Source organism: Rhinopithecus roxellana, chromosome 20 (genome assembly GCF_007565055.1).
Source record: "Rhinopithecus roxellana isolate Shanxi Qingling chromosome 20, ASM756505v1, whole genome shotgun sequence".
Taxonomy (NCBI): Eukaryota; Metazoa; Chordata; class Mammalia; order Primates; family Cercopithecidae; genus Rhinopithecus; species Rhinopithecus roxellana.
In genome coordinates this window covers 8596440-8613177 of record NC_044568.1, presented here as the reverse complement: position 1 = coordinate 8613177, position 16738 = coordinate 8596440, and the positions used below count along the sequence as shown (strand labels likewise).

Sequence of the window (16738 nt, the reverse complement as noted above, 5' to 3'; positions counted from 1 at the left end):
GCGCGCGTGAGCGCCCGCGCCGCTCCTTACCCACTCCCAGGGCTAGGGGTGCGAGGTTCACCGACTTGATTCTCTCCCTCTCTCCCGCCGGGAGCTAACCGCGCCGGTGTGCGCGGCACCTCGCGCCACTGCTCGCTCCTGCCGCCCCTCCCCCCAGGAGCTCCCGCCCGCGCGCTCCTCCCTCTCCGCGCCCCGGCGACGCGCACGCGCGCCAGCCCGGCTCGCGCCCTCTCGCTTTCCAGCCCGCGAGACCCCCTCCCCTTCCGCCTCGCGGCGCTTCCTCGCGCCGCGGTCTTCTCTCTCCACCCCCGACACCGCGGGGCTCCCCCCGCCCGCCAACGGCGGGTCCCGGCTGCCCGATCCCCCTCGCTTCCCGCGCTCTCCAGCGGGGCCCCAGCCCCGGCCCCCTCTCTCCCTCCCTTCCCTCTAATTCCCCTTCCGGACGCTGCCATCATGTTGAAGCCTCAGCCGCCACAACAGCCCTCCCAGCCCCAGCAGCCACCCCCCACGCAACAGGCCGTGGCCCGCCGGCCCCCCGGGGGCACCAGCCCTCCCAACGGCGGCCTCCCGGGGCCGCTGACCACCTCCGCGGCTCCTCCCGGGCCTCCAGCGGCCGCCTCCCCCTGCCTAGGGCCTGTGGCCGCTACCGGGAGCGGGCTCCGCCGGGGAGCCGAAGGCATCTTGGCGCCGCCGCCGCCGCCGCAGCAGCAGCACCAGGAGAGACCAGGGGCCGCCGCCATCGGCAGCGCCAGGTGAGGAGGGTGGGCTCCGGGCGAGGGACCTGCGACCACCTGGAGGCGGCGGCTCGGTTCCGGCGGGGCAGACCCCAACCCGGCACCGTGAGGGGCACCGGCTGGGTGGGGAGTCCCCGTGAAGCTGGGGGAGGGCCCCCTCAGGTCCGAGCAGGTGGGAGGGAAAGGGTCCCCGGGCGGTCACCGGAGCACTGAGGGGCCGCGCTCGGCTCTCGGGGCCTAGTCAGGGCTCGCAGCCCCGGCCTACAGGGGAGGCGGGGCGCATCCCGCCGGCGCTGTCGGATCGGGGAGTTGGGGGGGGGGCGAGGAGCTGATCGGGGTCCCCGGTTCCATTACCACGAAGGGTCTCGCGGTCCCTGGCTTCAGCCAATGGGGAGTCTGCTGCGGGAAGGGGTCCCCGGCCGTAGCCAATGGAGGGGGGCGCGCGGCCCACAGTTTGGCCAATGGGGAGGGAGGGACTTGGGAGCGGGTTGCTGCCTCCCCCTTCCCGGTCTGGCCAGTAGGAGGGGAGCGAGGTGGGCGGGGGGACGGAAGGAGGGATGACTGGGAGGACTGCGGCCCGGGAGCCTCTGGCGCGCGCGCCCCCTTCCCGTACGTGCGCGTGGATGCTAGGTCTCATGACCCGGGCATTCGCGCGCCGCGGGAACACCAAGGGCAGGGGCTGGTTCGTGGAGGGGCTCGTCTGGTGGCGGTCCATGAGTAGTGGAGGCCCTGCTCAGTTTTTCCTGTGCGCGCGTGTGTGTTAATGGAATTAATAGTGGCGGCACACGCAGGCGCAGTGGGCTCTGATCGCGGGAGGTGGGGGTTCGAAAAGGCCCGTGGGCTTTAGTGCGCAGGCGCAGAGCGGGCGAGGCCTCCCGGTGGATGGCTTTTGCGGCTGCGCTGTCCCCCAGCCCTGCCAGCGGCCCCCTCTTCGCCCTCTTCAACCGCCGGTTACATCAGCCAGCGACAAGCAGGGTTACCTGGCGATTGGTGATCCCCGCAGAGTGGGTAACGGGCTGAATGAGTCATGAGGTCGAGGGGATGGGGTGTGGAGGGGATACCCCTCCTTCCACAGTTTGAGGCGTCAGGCTGCTGAAAATGATTGTCTTTTCTGTTTGGGAGGTAATATGCCTGAGCTAGGTAGTTCCGAAGCTGCACTCCTGGAGCTTTTGCCCACACAGCTGAGGTGGGTTTTTGGTTAATACTGTAGCATTGATGTGTTGGTAGCCTGCAGCCCTAGCCTCTCGTTGGTTCTTAGAACAATTGACAACCATTGTTGACTGAGATCTTTTTTGCTGGCATTTGGAGGAAATGTGTTTGCTGGCTTTTTAACGTCTATTTCTTTCTTCCTCTACAAGGTGAGAATTTGGAAAATCTTATTTATTGGCCGGGCACAGTGGCTCACGCCTGTAATGCCAGCACTTTAGGAGGCAAAGGTGGGAGGATCCCTTGAGCCCAGGAGATCGAGACCAGCCTGGGCAACACAGATAGGAAATCCCATCTCTACTAAAAATTAAAAAAAAAAAAAAAAAAGCCAGGAGTGCTGGTGTGCACCTATACTCCCAGCCACTCGAGAGGCTGAGACAGGAAGATCGCTTGAGCCTGGGAAGTTGAGGCTGCAGTGAGCTGAGATGGTACCACTGCACCCCAGCCTGGGTAACAGACGGAGACCCTGTCTCAAAAAAATAAAATAAAATAGAAAAGAAAAATCTTACTAACGATTTTGTAGTCTAAATCAGCATCAGGTGGTATATACTTCTAGGATTTAACATCAATTTCATAGTGGTCTAAGAGGGCTTGAACAGACATAATTTCTTGTTTTCTTTTCTTGTAGGGGACAGAGCACAGGAAAGGGACCCCCACAGTCACCTGTGAGTGTCTTCTCCCACCCTTTTTAAGCTACATGGACCTAAAAGATGCATAATGTGGAAATACAGAGCACATTAGGTCTCGATAGAGTCTAATGTACTCAGGAGGGCTGTGGGCTCAGCACACACAAAGCAGAATGAATAGAGTGCTGGCATTTAGAAAAGACAGTGAGGTGTTGACTGATTACTCCTTTAATTCTCCCTCCTATGTTAACTGACAGGTGTTTGAAGGCGTCTACAACAATTCCAGAATGCTGCATTTCCTTACAGCTGTTGTGGTAAGTTGGTACTTAACCCCTGGGTTGTTTGAGGAACGTACTGCATCTACTTTCTGGAGACATTCTTCTTCTTTTTCCCCCTCTGCCAGGGCTCCACTTGTGATGTAAAGGTGAAAAATGGTACCACCTATGAGGGTATCTTCAAGACGCTAAGCTCAAAGGTCAGTGTACTCAAATTTGATTATTTTTGGAGTTGCAGAGTAGGAGAGTGAAATAGACTGATTGAAGGTGTCAATTGGGTGATGTCAGAGTATGCCTTTAGTTGTTTCTGTGAGCCTGTGCTGAATAGTGCTGCAGGGAAAAAAGACACATTTGAGGGCTGGGTACTTTTACGTTAAAGTATTTAAGTTTAAATTTTTGTGAGACTTTTGCTAAGTCCTGTGGCTGATGTTGAGAAAACAATGCACTTGGTTCCAAGCGTATTGAGGATGTAGTGTTGTGAAAAGTTCAGGAAGGGTAAGAGAAATCCAGTCCTATTTTTGCCTTCACATTTCTTGAAACTGACCCGTGGGTGTGGGGAATGGGGTGTTTGTAGTTTGAACTAGCAGTGGATGCTGTGCACCGGAAAGCATCTGAGCCAGCAGGTGGCCCTCGCCGGGAGGACATTGTGGACACCATGGTGTTTAAGCCAAGTGACGTCATGCTCGTGCACTTCCGAAATGTTGACTTCAACTACGCTACTAAAGGTATTGTCCTAGGCTCTTACCTCAGACCTACTCTGTGTGCATAGAGGACAGAGGGCAGTTTTTGTGCAGGTGGAACAAGGTGATGTGTTTGGTTTCTTTTTTTTTCTTTTTTTTTTTTTTTGCCTTAATGCCTTTTCTTATTTTTTCTGAGTGAGGTGGGTGGATTTTTCTTCTTAAAAATATGTCTTGATGTCTAATATATAATGTAATGAATTCCAGCCCATGTTGTAGTTCTTCATATTTTCTTTGTTGGTTTTTAATTTCTTTTTTCTTTGGAATCATAATCTTGATAGACTTCTTATACTTTTTTTCTGTTGTCTCCCCACCCCCTGGGCGTGCTGACACACAGGCACACGTACTCTGGGCTTCTCAAACTTTTTGTTCCTGAACTACTACTTACGGGGAGTGGGGTTGGGGGTTATTGGAAAGAAGTCTGTGAAGTAGGGCCTGACTGCTGATCTTCACCTCTGCCCCCACAGACAAGTTCACCGATTCAGCCATTGCCATGAACTCGAAAGTGAATGGGGAACACAAAGAGAAGGTGCTTCAGCGCTGGGAGGGGGGTGACAGCAACAGCGACGACTACGACCTCGAGTCCGACATGGTATAGCCTCCTTCCCTGAGAACCTGGGAGCTTGACAGACAGAATGGGTTGTCGACAGTGAGGTTCATTTGAGGGGGGAGGGAAATATTTACTGTTGCCCGTTGAAGGTGGTCAGATAACAAATAAAAAGGTATAGAAAATAGCAAAGTAAAAATACCTATTCTTACCTGGGTGCAGTGGCTTATGCTTGTAATCCCAGCACTTTGGTAGGCCAAGGCTGGTGGGTCACTTGAGTCAAGGAGTTCGAGACCAGCACGGGCAACATGGCAAAACCCTGTTGCAACAAGATATATAAAAGCTAGCAAGGTTTGGTGGCATGTACCTGTAATCCCAGCTACTTGGGAGGCTGAGGTGGGAGGATCACTTGAGCCCAGTGATCATACCACTGCACTCCAGCCTGACTGGACCCTGTCAAAAAAAAAACTAAAACATTAACTTATTTTCTTACTATCTATAATTAACCATTTCTAGCATTTGCATCACATTATTTTTCAACATAACAAAAAGTAAGATTACTGCGTAGACCCATTTATCTTCCCAAAATCAGCTACTCTGAGACATTTAAAATCTCTCATGAGGCTGAGCACAGTGGCTCATTCCTGTAGTCCCAGCTACTTAGGAGGCCAAGGCAGGAGGATCACTTGAGCCCAGGAGTTTGAGGCTGCAGTGAGCTGAGATTGTGCCACTGGACTCCAGTCTGAATGACAGTGAGGCTATCTCAAAAAAAAAAATAAAAACTGCTCATGAATAGAGCTGAGCATGGTGGTCCCACACCTGTAGTCCCAGCTACTCAGGCTGAGGTAGGAGAATCATTTCAGGCTTTGGTGCACTACGATTGAACTTGTGAATGGCCACTGTGCTCCAGCCTGGGCATCATAGCGAGAATGTCTGTTGAGAAACAAATGTCTTGTGAATGAATACCTTATTGCTTTGTTATGTTTGGTTTGTACAAGAATTCGCTTTTTTTGCCTTTTCGAACTTCTCATGGTGATACATAGATCTAGTTCTTTGCTTTTATTGTTGTGTAATGTTTTCTTTATATTCACACACGTATGTATACACAGCAAATTGTGTTTGTCCTTTTCCTTATTCATCTGCATTTTGTTTCCATTATTTTGCTACTAAAAATAGTACCTTGCTGGACTTTAAGAACTCGTATTACCTATGCACATGTGCCAGAATTTTTCTGGGATGTCTTGGAAATAGACTTCTTAGATCTTATGACTTTTCAGGTTTACTAGTTACCGCTAATTTCTGCTGCAATTGTTAGTAATTATTAACAGTTGCAGGTCGGGATCAGTGGCTCACGCCAGTAATCCCAGCACTTTGGGAGGCCAAGGCAGGCGGATCACCTGAGATTGGGAGTTTGAGACCAACCTGACCAACATGGAGAAATCCCATCTCTACTAAAAATACAAAATTAGCTGGGCATGGTGGCACATGCTGTAATCCTAGCTACTGGCGAGGTTGAGGCAGGAGGATCGCTTGAACCCAGGAGATGGAGGTTGCGGTGAGCCAAAATGGTGCCATTGCACTCCAGCCTGGGCAACAAGAATGAAACTGTCACAAAAAAAAAAAAAATTGCCGTTAGTAATTACAATTATTAGTCGATTACTTTTGCCAGCCACATCCTTATTTTTTCAGTCTTGTTCACTTACTTATTATTGAGACAGAATCTTGCTCTGTTGCCTGGGTTTTTGTTGTTGTTGTTTGTTTTGTTTTGTTTTTTGTTTGAGACAGGGTCTTGCTCTGTCAACCAGGCTGGAGGCTGGAGTGCAGTGGCTCGATCTCAGCTCACTGCAACCTCTGCCTCCCAGGTTCAAGCGATTCTCCTGCCTCAGCCCGGACTGCAGGCATGCGCCACCACGGATGGCTAATTTTTTATTTTTAGTAGAGATGGGATTTCACCATATTGGTCAGGTTGATCTCAAACTTCTGACCTCAGGTGATCCACCCACCTCCCAAAGTGCTGGGGTTACAAGCATGAGCCACCACGCCCAGCCAGTCGCCCAGACCTGAGTACAGTGGTGCCGTAATAGTTCACTGCAACCTCAAACTCCTGGGCTCAAGTGATCCTCTCTCAGTCTCCTGAGTAGTGAGTAACTAGGACCCCAGGCAGGCACCACCACACCCACCTGTTTCATTATTTTTTTGTAGAGATGGGCTTTTGCTGTGTTGCCCAGGCTGGCCTTAAACTCCTGGCCTCAGGAGATCGTCCTGCCTCAGCTTCCCAGACTACTGGGATTACAGGTTTCAGCCACTGTGCCCAGCCAATTTGGTCACATCTTGGAGTTTTTAATCTGATGGAAGTGACTTGTCAATGTTGCTTTTTTTGCTGGATTTTAAAACCTGCTTTCTCCTTCCCCAGTCCAATGGATGGGACCCCAATGAAATGTTCAAGTTTAATGAGGAGAACTACGGTGTGAAGACCACCTATGATAGCAGTCTTTCCTCTTATACGTGAGTGTCTTGGTGCTCTCCAGGTGATGTGTTGGTGATATGGGGTCACTAAGTGAAGACAGTTTTCCAGGTAGAACATAGTTTTTGCTCCTTTTTCTCTGGGTGTCCAGGGTCACTGCCCCTGCTCCTACTCTGCCTTGTGGAACTATTCCCTCAAAGGTTTTGTTTTGTTTTGTTTTTGAGATGGAGTCTTGCTGTATCACCCAGGCTGAAGTGCAGTGGTGCAGTCTCGGCTCAGTGCAAGCTCCACCTCCCGGGTTCACGCCATTCTCCTGCTTCAGCCTCCCAAGTAGCTGGGACTACAGGCGCCCGCCACCATGCCTGGCTAATTTTTTTGTATTTGTAGTAGACGGGGTTTCACTGTGTTAGCCAGGATGGTCTCGATCTCCTTACCTCGTGATCCGCCCACCTCGGCCTCCCAAAGTGCTGGGATTACAGGTGTGAGCCACCACACCCAGCCTCCCTCAAAGGTTTTAAGCACGTAAGTGCTCCTGACATTCCCAGATAAGCCTTGGTGCTCTTCCTGGGACGTAGTCGGTGCCCGTTACCCAGATGTTGAGTTGAAAGGATTAAATACTGGCCGAGCATGGTGGCTCATGCCTGTAATCCCAGCACTTTGGGAGGCTGAGGCGGGCGAATCACGAGGTCAGGAGATCGAGACCATCCTGGCTAACGTGGTGAAAACCCATCTCTACTAAAAATTCAAAAAAAGTAGCTGGGCGTGGTGGCGGGTGCCTGTAGTACCAGCTACTCGGGAGGCTGAGGCAAGAGAATGGTGTGAACCCAGGAGGCAGAGCTTGCAGTGAGCTGAGATCGTGCCACTGCACTCCAGCCTGGGCGACAGAGCGAGACACTTGTCTCAGAAAAAAAAAAAAAGAATTAAATACTTACGTGCCTGAACTGGTGATTGGACTTGTTGAAATGTTTTTCTTTTTTTCCTCTTTTGTCCCCTGGCACTGGGATGGTGGTGGTCTGTGGGTGCTGTCTCAGGGTGCCCTTAGAAAAGGACAACTCAGAAGAATTTCGTCAGCGAGAGCTGCGTGCGGCCCAGTTGGCTCGAGAGATTGAATCAAGCCCCCAGTACCGCCTGCGGATAGCCATGGAAAACGATGATGGGCGCACTGAAGAGGAGAAGCACAGTGCGGTCCAGCGGCAGGGCTCGGGGCGAGAGAGCCCCAGCTTGGCATCCAGGTGACTGTCGTGAACGGCCAGGACTATTTGGGGCTTCCGGGAATGTCCTGGGACCTGGGCCCAGAGTTGATGGGTGCTGTGGTTTAAGTCTTGCGACCTGCGACCATGTGAAATGTCATACACAGGTTTAGGAGGTTGAAGTAAAGTGAGATTATGTAATTTGCCCAAAGTAAAAAAGCTGAGTAACAAAGCTGAAGCTTGTAGATTTAAAAAAAAATTGGAAAATTTTGGTTTACGTTCTTTTTTTCTTTGTATTCATTTTTATATATGTGCTATTTTTTCTTATAAAAGTGAAATATAAGCCCGGGCGCGGTGGCTCAAGCCTGTAATCCCAGCACTTTGGGAGGCCGAGACGGGTGGATCACGAGGTCAGGAGATCGAGACCATCCTGGCTAACACGGTGAAACCCCGTCTCTACTAAAAAATATGAAAAACTAGCCAGGCGAGGTGGCGGGCGCCTGTAGTCCCAGCTACTTGGGAGGCTGAGGCAGGAGAATGGCGTGAACCTGGGAGGCGGAGCTTGCAGTGAGCCGAGATTGCGCCACTGCACTCCAGCCTGGGTGACAGAGCGAGACTCCGTCTCAAAAAAAAAAAAAAAAAAAAGTGAAATATAACTACATTATTTGTGTCTTATAAAAACTGTCCCTGGGGCTGGGCGCGGTGGCTCACACCTGTAATCCCAGCACTTTGGGAGGCCGAAGCGGGCGGATCACAAGGTCAGGAGATCGAGACCACGGTGAAACCCCGTCTCTACTAAAAATACAAAAAATTAGCCGGGCCCGGTGGCAGGCGCCTGTAGTCCCAGCTACTTGGGAGGCTGAGGCAGGAGAATGGTGGGAACCCGGGAGGCGGAGCTTGCAGTGAGCCGAGATCGCGCCACTGCACTCCAGCCAGGGGGACAGGGCGAGACTCTGTCTCAAAAAAAAAAAAAAAACTCCCAGGAACTATGGTGTGATCTTAACTTTGTCACAGGTCAGGAGTTGTAGAATTGTGGAGCATTGGCCAGGTTGGTTGGCTCAGAGTTGATGTCACATAAGGTCATAAGTCTGTAGCCATAGAACATTAAACTGGGGCAGATCTTCAAGTGGAATAGTGCTGGAGCCAGGCAGTGTATGTGTGTTTGAGGGCAGAAGGGAGAGACTTTAGAAGAAGAAATGGCTTCATTTTTCTTTCTTTTTTTTTTTTTTTTTTTTGAGATGGAGTCTTGCTCTGTCGCTCAGGCTGGAGTGCAGTGGCCGGATCTCAGCTCACTGCAAGCTCCGCGTCCCGAGTTTTTACACCATTCTCCTGCCTCAGCCTCCCGAGTAGCTGGGATTACAGGCGCCCGCCACCTCGCCCGGCTAGTTTTTTGTATTTTTTAGTAGAGACAGGGTTTCACCGGGTTAACCAGGATGGTCTTGATCTCCTGACCTCGTGATCCGCCCGTCTCAGCCTCCCAAAGTGCTGGGATTACAGGCTTGAGCCACCGCGCCCGGCCAGCTTCATCTTTCTAAAACGTGGGTTTCGTGACTACCTGGCCTTATTTGAACTCTTTCCTCAGGGAGGGGAAGTATATCCCTCTGCCTCAGCGAGTCCGGGAAGGTCCCCGGGGAGGAGTTCGATGCAGCAGCTCTCGGGGCGGTCGTCCTGGCCTTAGCTCTTTGCCACCTCGTGGCCCTCACCATCTGGACAATAGCAGCCCTGGCCCAGGTTCTGAGGCCCGTGGTATCAATGGAGGTGAGTTATGAGGTGACTTTGAGGGGCAGGGCAAGGAAGGGGATGCCGAGGAGGTAGGAGGGTAACTGGAGGGGTTTGGGGGAGTTGGAATGACACTGCATCGGTGGGAATATAATAGGTTGTCTGCCTCCTCTGACGTTTTCTTCATCTTAAAAAAAAAAAAACACAGGCCCTTCCCGCATGTCCCCAAAGGCACAGCGGCCTCTGAGAGGTGCCAAGACTCTGTCTTCACCCAGTAATAGGCCTTCTGGAGAAACTTCTGTTCCACCTCCTCCTGCAGGTAAAGCTTTAGTAGTGTTGGATGAAGAAACGGATGGAAATTTGTAAAGAGATGCAAATATGTTCAGTTGTTACAATGCTGGAATGGGAGATAATTTTAAGATAGATATTTTGGGCGTTTGGGATTTAGTCATATTGGGAAATAGTTCTTTAATTTCCCTACTGCAGAAATCTCAACCTGGCAATTCATGAGTTGTGTCTGCTTGGCAGACATCCTTTGTTTAGATTTGAATCAGTTGCTAACTTTTCTGGGTTTTTTTTTTGGTTTATTTGTTTTTTGAGACGGAGTCTCGCACTGTCACCTGGGCTGGAGTGCAGTAGTGCCATCTTGGCTCACCGCAACCTCCACCTCCCGGATTCAAGTGATTCTCCTGCCTCAGCCTCCCGGATATCCGCCCACCGCACCTCCCAGAGTGCTGGGATTACAGGCATGAGCCACCGCATCCTGCCAGTTGCTAATTTTTAAAACAGTCTGAGGCAGGCAGATTGCTTGAGCCCAGGAGTTCAAGACCAGCCTGGGCAACATGGCAAAACCCCTCTGCAAAAAATAAAAAGATTGATTAGCTAGGCATGATGGCGTGCACCTGTGCTCCCAGCTACTTGAGAGGCTGAGGTGGGGGGAATCGCTTGAGCCCAGGAGGCTGAGGTTGCAGTGAGATGGCATCACACCATTGCACTCCAGTCTGGGGAACAGAGCGATACCCTATCTCTACATAAATAAAACAATAGAAGCCATAGAAAATATTTAGTTTCTTTTGAATTACAGGAAGTTCTACCAACTGAGCTTGCTTTGCTGCATAGCTCAAGTTGACTGGGACAGAATCCCAGCCACCCCTTTAAGCATTCCAGTCACCGATGATGCCCATGAGGCCATTTACCTGGTTATGTTACCTGCCTTGACCTTCTAGACATTTAAGTTGGTGACTCTGGTTGTATAATGTGTAAAATTTCTTGCTGTTTTGAGTAAGGCCCTTGTATTCGCTGCTGTTGACTTAGCAGTAACCATCCTACAGCTCCCCCTTTTCTTCCAGTGGGCCGGATATATCCCCCGCGTTCTCCCAAGTCTGCTGCCCCTGCCCCAATCTCAGCTTCCTGTCCTGAGCCTCCCATTGGTTCAGCAGTGCCAACCTCTTCAGCCTCCATCCCTGTGACCTCATCAGTCTCAGATCCTGGAGTGGGCTCCATTTCCCCAGCTTCTCCAAAGATCTCCCTGGCCCCCACAGATGGTAAGAGCTAGGTGTTTGAGTGCCATTAATGCATATTTAGTGTGATTTGTGGTTCTGGACAGAAGGACCTTTAGGCATTTCTCTCTCCTTACACAGTAAAAGAACTCTCTACCAAGGAACCTGGGAGAACTCTGGAGCCCCAGGAGCTGGCTCGGATAGCTGGGAAAGGTGAGGGTGGTTTTTTTTTTTTTTTTTTTTTCTGCTGAGGGTTAATGCTTCTTTTTCTAGGGGAGAGTATTTCAGTTGGGAAGTTTGTTGGAAATCAGAGGCAATGTCTATCAGCCCTTGGATTGTAATTTCACTTCTGTAATTCTCAAGAGTTTCTCTTTTTTCTTTGCTTCCTTGTTCTTTGTTCTGTTGGCACTGTGTAGCCACCTTGGAGAAAGCATGTTTTGTATTTTCTTCTTTTTGATTGTTTTCTCATAGTCCCTGGTCTTCAGAATGAACAGAAACGATTCCAACTGGAAGAACTGAGAAAGTTTGGGGCCCAGTTTAAGGTGAGAGAACTGTGGAAGTGAGCTGGTATATTAGCAGGGTAAAGGGGTTGGGAGTGGTTCATAGACGAGGCAAAGGACTGGGTAGGGGTCAAAGAGATGAGATCAAGAAAGGATGAAAGAAGAAAGCCGGACCTAGGGTCTGGGTCATACTGGACTGTGTGTATTTCTCTCTTCCAGCTTCAGCCCAGTAGCTCCCCTGAGAACAGCCTGGATCCTTTTCCTCCCCGGATCTTAAAGGAGGAGCCCAAAGGAAAGGAGAAGGAGGTTGATGGTCTGTTGACTTCGGAGCCCATGGGGTCTCCCGTCTCCTCCAAGACAGAGTCTGTATCGGATAAGGAGGACAAACCACCCCTGGCACCAGCAGGAGGCACTGAGGGGCCAGAGCAGCCCCCACCACCTTGCCCAAGCCAAACTGGCAGCCCCCCAGTGGGCCTCATCAAGGGAGAAGACAAGGATGAGGGCCCTGTTGCTGAGTAAGTGGAGCGGAGTGGGGCTCTGGGAGGGTGGCAGGAGAGATGGGAGCAAGCCGTGAAGATTTACTGTATTTTCTCTCACAGACAAGTAAAGAAATCAACGTTGAACCCTAATGCTAAGGAGTTCAATCCTACAAAGCCTCTGCTGTCTGTGGTGAGCTGGGACGGGAGAAAGTGGACTTTGGTTTCTGTGGGGAGACTTGGGCAGTGCTTATAGATGAATAGGGGGAGCACTTCACTTCCAGGACCACTTGCCTGGCAGGCAATGTGAGGAGATGTCATAAAAATGTAAGGATGGCAACTTTGGGGCTGGCTTGGGGAAAATGGACACAGGTCTCCAGGGTTGGGTGATCAGGGATCCCAGTGAGTCTGATGAGGGGTTAACAGGCTTTTCTTTTGTTCTTGGCATTTGACTGAGGGAGTACTGGAGTGGGTTAGTCATGAACAGAGGCCAGCTGACTTGGCTTGAGCCCCTGTATTTGGAAGGTTTGTGATCTTGGCCTTCATTTACATTCTCTGTCTCACCTGTAACTTGAGAATGCTCATCTCCTCATAGGGTTTAATGCAAGCTTTATCAAGATAAGTGCAGAATGTGTTTGGTACCCAACATTTAATGAATGTTAGCTGTTACTACTCTGGGCACGGCCAGGAGTAGAGGGGAAGATACAAAATAAAATTGTTCTCCCTTGTTTTTTGCAGAATAAATCCACCAGTACCCCAACTTCTCCGGGGCCCCGGACTCATTCAACTCCCTCCATCCCGGTGCTGACAGCAGGCCAGAGTGGGCTATACAGCCCCCAGTACATCTCCTACATACCTCAGATCCATATGGGACCAGCTGTGCAGGTGTGCAGAGAGACTGGCTGGGCCCAGGGTTATCGGGGTGGGATTTGGTTGAGCTGATTGAGGGACCAGGTCAGGCCTATTCTGGGCACTCGTGAGTGAGTCATTCAGCCTCATCTGTGTCCTCATCCCCAGGCACCTCAGATGTATCCATATCCTGTATCCAATTCAGTGCCTGGGCAACAGGGCAAGTACCGGGGAGCAAAAGGTGAGCAGGTCTAGGAGGGGCAGGTGGTGAGGCTGCCAAGGGCCTACTGGCAGGTGGAGCTTGATCTCTGCTCTCTTCCTCCTTCTCCAGGCTCCCTGCCCCCGCAGCGCTCAGACCAACACCAGCCAGCTTCAGCCCCACCAATGATGCAGGCCGCCGCGGCTGCTGGCCCACCTCTGGTGGCTGCCACGCCCTATTCTTCCTACATCCCCTACAACCCTCAGCAGTTCCCAGGCCAGCCTGCCATGATGCAGCCCATGGCCCACTACCCCTCACAGGTGACTGCAGCCCAGGAGGGCAGTGAGGATCCAGGGCCTCTGCTAGGGATCCCATTTTCTCCAGAGACTTGGGAGCTGGCTGGGGGCAGCAGGCAGCATTGTGGGTGGGATTGGCCAGCCTGACCAGCCGTGGGATTGGTGTCGTCAGACTTGGGCTTGAGCCGTGGCTCTGATGGGACCTGTAACAAGGCATTGGACATGTGTGTTTGTGAAGTGTAGAGGAAATAGCGTCTGCTGGGTGGGATCGTTGTGAATGTTGAATCAATAGGGTGATTGTGAGGAGGCCCAAGCGGTGCTGTGCACGCAGTGACTGGCAGAAGGACACCTTCCCACCTGGCGGCTGTGCTAACCACTCCTCTCTCTGTCCTGCCAGCCGGTGTTTGCCCCCATGCTTCAGAGCAACCCACGCATGCTGACGTCGGGCAGCCATCCCCAGGCCATCGTGTCATCCTCTACCCCTCAGTACCCTTCTGCAGAGCAGCCCACCCCCCAAGCCCTTTATGGTGAGTCCTACGCCTGGTCCCTCTGCTCTGGGCTGTGTGCCAGCCCCCTCTGGTGTGCTCAGCACTGGTTCTCCCTCCTTCCTGCTGCAGCCACTGTTCACCAGTCCTACCCACACCATGCCACGCAGCTCCATGCCCACCAGCCGCAGCCGGCTACCACGCCTACTGGAAGCCAGCCGCAGTCCCAGCATGCGGCCCCCAGTCCTGTCCAGGTGCCTGCTCTGGGGGTTGCTGAGTGGTCGGGGTGCAGGAATGGGTGGCTGGAAGAGTGGGATAGAGCTAGGGGTCATTTCTGAGTGGTGAGAACCAGGGGCCAGTGAGTTGCTGGCTTGGGTGGCACTCAACTTTCCCCTCCCCAACAGCATCAGGCGGGGCAGGCCCCACACCTGGGCAGTGGACAGCCACAGCAGAATCTGTACCACCCAGGGGCCCTGACAGGCACACCACCCTCTCTGCCACCGGGACCTTCTGCCCAGTCCCCTCAGAGCAGCTTCCCCCAGCCAGCCGCTGTGTATGCCATCCACCACCAGCAGCTGCCCCACGGCTTCACCAACATGGCCCATGTTACCCAGGTAAGAGCCCAGCTGTCCCACTTCTGGGTCTGTTTGCCAGGGCTCATCTGCCATGGGGGTCATCCCATTCCCAAGACCCTGGTGCTACTCTTGCCATAGTCCTCCCTAACTCTGGCTCTCAGAGTCTGTCTCAGGATTCTGTGGTCTTCCCTGCTGCTTTTTTGTTCTCCACAGGCCCATGTCCAAACTGGAATCACAGCAGCCCCGCCCCCTCACCCTGGGGCTCCCCACCCGCCCCAGGTGATGCTGCTGCACCCACCCCAGAGTCATGGGGGGCCCCCCCAAGGCGCGGTGCCCCAGAGTGGGGTGCCTGCACTCTCAGCTTCCACACCCTCACCCTACCCCTACATCGGACACCCCCAAGGTGAGCAGCCTGGCCAGGCGCCTGGATTTCCAGGAGGAGCCGATGACAGGATTCGTGAGTTCTCATTAGCTGGGGGAATTTGGCATGGAAGAGCTGAGGGGCTGCAGGTGGGGCAGGATGCACGGGTTCTGGGTGGGGAGTGAGGGGTCTTGGAGGCAGGGCTGTCCCACAGGGCGCCCGCCGACCTGCACCTGTCTGTGAAGTATGTAGGGTGGGCAGAAGCCACAGTCGCCGCCGCCAGGGGCTTGCTCCTGGCTCTGTCCTTTGCTTCCCTCCGTCCTCGCTCAGTTGTGATCCAGCAGCCCCCCTCCCCACTGCCTCCCCAGCTCTCAGTGACCCCGACTGTCTCCTGACTTAGCCGAGGTAAGGTCAGTGCAGCAGACAGGGCCAGACTGGGGTGTGGGGGGCTGAGCTGGGCACATGAGTGAGGGCTCTGGCTTACTGGGAAACAGCGATTGACCTGTGCTTCTGACAGCCCCCGAGACACCTTGAGGAGGCCGCTCCTTCCCAGACACACCCCCACACCCCCACTGGACGGCATTGGAGGAAGGGACAGCTGCTTGGGTTCTAATGCTCCTGCTCTCTTCTCTTTCCCCTCCAACCAGTTCAATCTCATCCCTCCCAGCAGCTCCCCTTCCACCCCCCGGGGAACTGAAGATTGTCCTGGCCGCGACCTGAGACCTCCATGAGTGGAGGGAAGAGTGATCTATGTCTCTTCCCCCAGCAGCTCGGACCACTCCCAGCCCCCCATCCCCCCATTCCCCCCGGGGGAGCTGGGGAATTCCTGCCAAGCACCTTGAATGGGAGGGGCCTCACAGAGGGCAGGGCCAGGGTCCAGCAGGGGTGGGGGGTTCCTGCTCTGCCCCTGCCCGTCCCCACCCAGTCTTGCCCTCCCATCCTCTCATCTGTTCCCCGCTGGAGACGGAAGATCTTTTATTTTCTATTATTTATAACTTCAGACTTGGGCCCCCTGTTCTTTCTTTCCCATTAACTTGAGTGACCTGTGTGAGAGACAGACAGATGCCCCACGAGGATGGCTGGACAAGGACTTTTACTTTTTATTACATAAAAATATTAAAAAATAAAAAAATAAAATTTTAAACTAACTTAACCTGCCTGGAGTTTCCTCCTAGGAGACTAGAGTGGGGTGACAGCTGTCAGTCTTTTGTGGCATTGGTAGGTGCTCATTGTCACCCGTTCCTTCCATGTAAAAATGGTGTCCAGTGGCCGGCCATGGTGGCTCACACCTGTGATCTCAGCACTTTGGGAGGCCGAGGCGGGCAGATCACCGAGTCAATATGAGATAGAGACCATCCTGGCCAACTTGGTGAAACCCCGTCTCTACTAAAAATACAAAAATTAGCCAGGCTTGGTGGGACATCCCTGTAATCCCAGCTTCTTGGGAGGCTGAGGTGGTAGAATCACTTAAACCTGGGAGGCGGAGGTTGCAGTGAGCTGAGATCACTCCATTGCACTCCAGCCTGGTGACAGAGCAAGACTCAAAAAATGGTGGCCAGTTTTTGAAATCCAGGATGATGGGGAGCCAGATCAGGGTCTTGTGCCATTGATTTGAAGGTCGGTTCCAGACTTGATGTTGTGAAGTTATGTAGTTGATGACTGAGGTTCTGGGTGACCAGATGGCACGTGAGATGGGAGTCCCCTTCCCGGGATGGGACTGTGCAGTGGCACAGTTCCTGAGGGCGCTGTCCCTGGCTCGCTCTGGAACTGCTACATAGATAGCTCACCCAGCTGTCTAGTGACTATTTTCTCACCTTGAACTTGGCCTCATCTCAAGGTGTGATTTAAAGTTTCATTTCTAATAGGAGTATCTCATGAATTACATACACCTCTTTATGTTGAAGGGTGAATGTTTATGGTAATTAAAGTCCTGATAGATGCGCAGCTGACATTGTGGATGAGAGCTGTAAAGGTGAAGCTGTTAGTGGGAGAAGAGGGGA

The 16738-nt window shown here is 52.6% G+C and overlaps 1 protein-coding gene across 22 annotated transcripts; it reads left to right on the top strand.

Moving 5' to 3' along the window:
• The first annotated feature begins 249 nt into the window (after positions 1-249).
• Positions 250-15891, top strand: ATXN2L (ataxin 2 like). 22 transcript variants are annotated; one of them, XM_030924896.1, is made up of 24 exons: positions 250-752; positions 2569-2605; positions 2824-2880; positions 2970-3041; positions 3416-3566; positions 4046-4170; positions 6539-6630; positions 7621-7821; positions 9362-9537; positions 9707-9817; positions 10830-11042; positions 11139-11210; positions 11469-11539; positions 11717-12012; positions 12097-12166; positions 12712-12858; positions 12991-13063; positions 13154-13341; positions 13715-13844; positions 13935-14056; positions 14207-14416; positions 14591-14780; positions 15107-15143; positions 15409-15891. In XM_030924896.1, the coding sequence occupies exons 1-23, from the start codon at positions 454-456 to the stop codon at positions 15136-15138; spliced, it is 3135 nt and encodes a 1044-aa protein (XP_030780756.1). In that variant the 5' UTR covers positions 250-453; the 3' UTR covers positions 15139-15143; positions 15409-15891. The 22 variants fall into 22 exon arrangements, 21 of the variants coding, with proteins under 21 accessions (XP_030780756.1, XP_030780755.1, XP_030780754.1 ...); XM_030924895.1 differs by having other exon boundaries at positions 15386-15891; XM_030924894.1 differs by having other exon boundaries at positions 14591-14834.
• Positions 15892-16738: the final 847 nt, after the last annotated feature.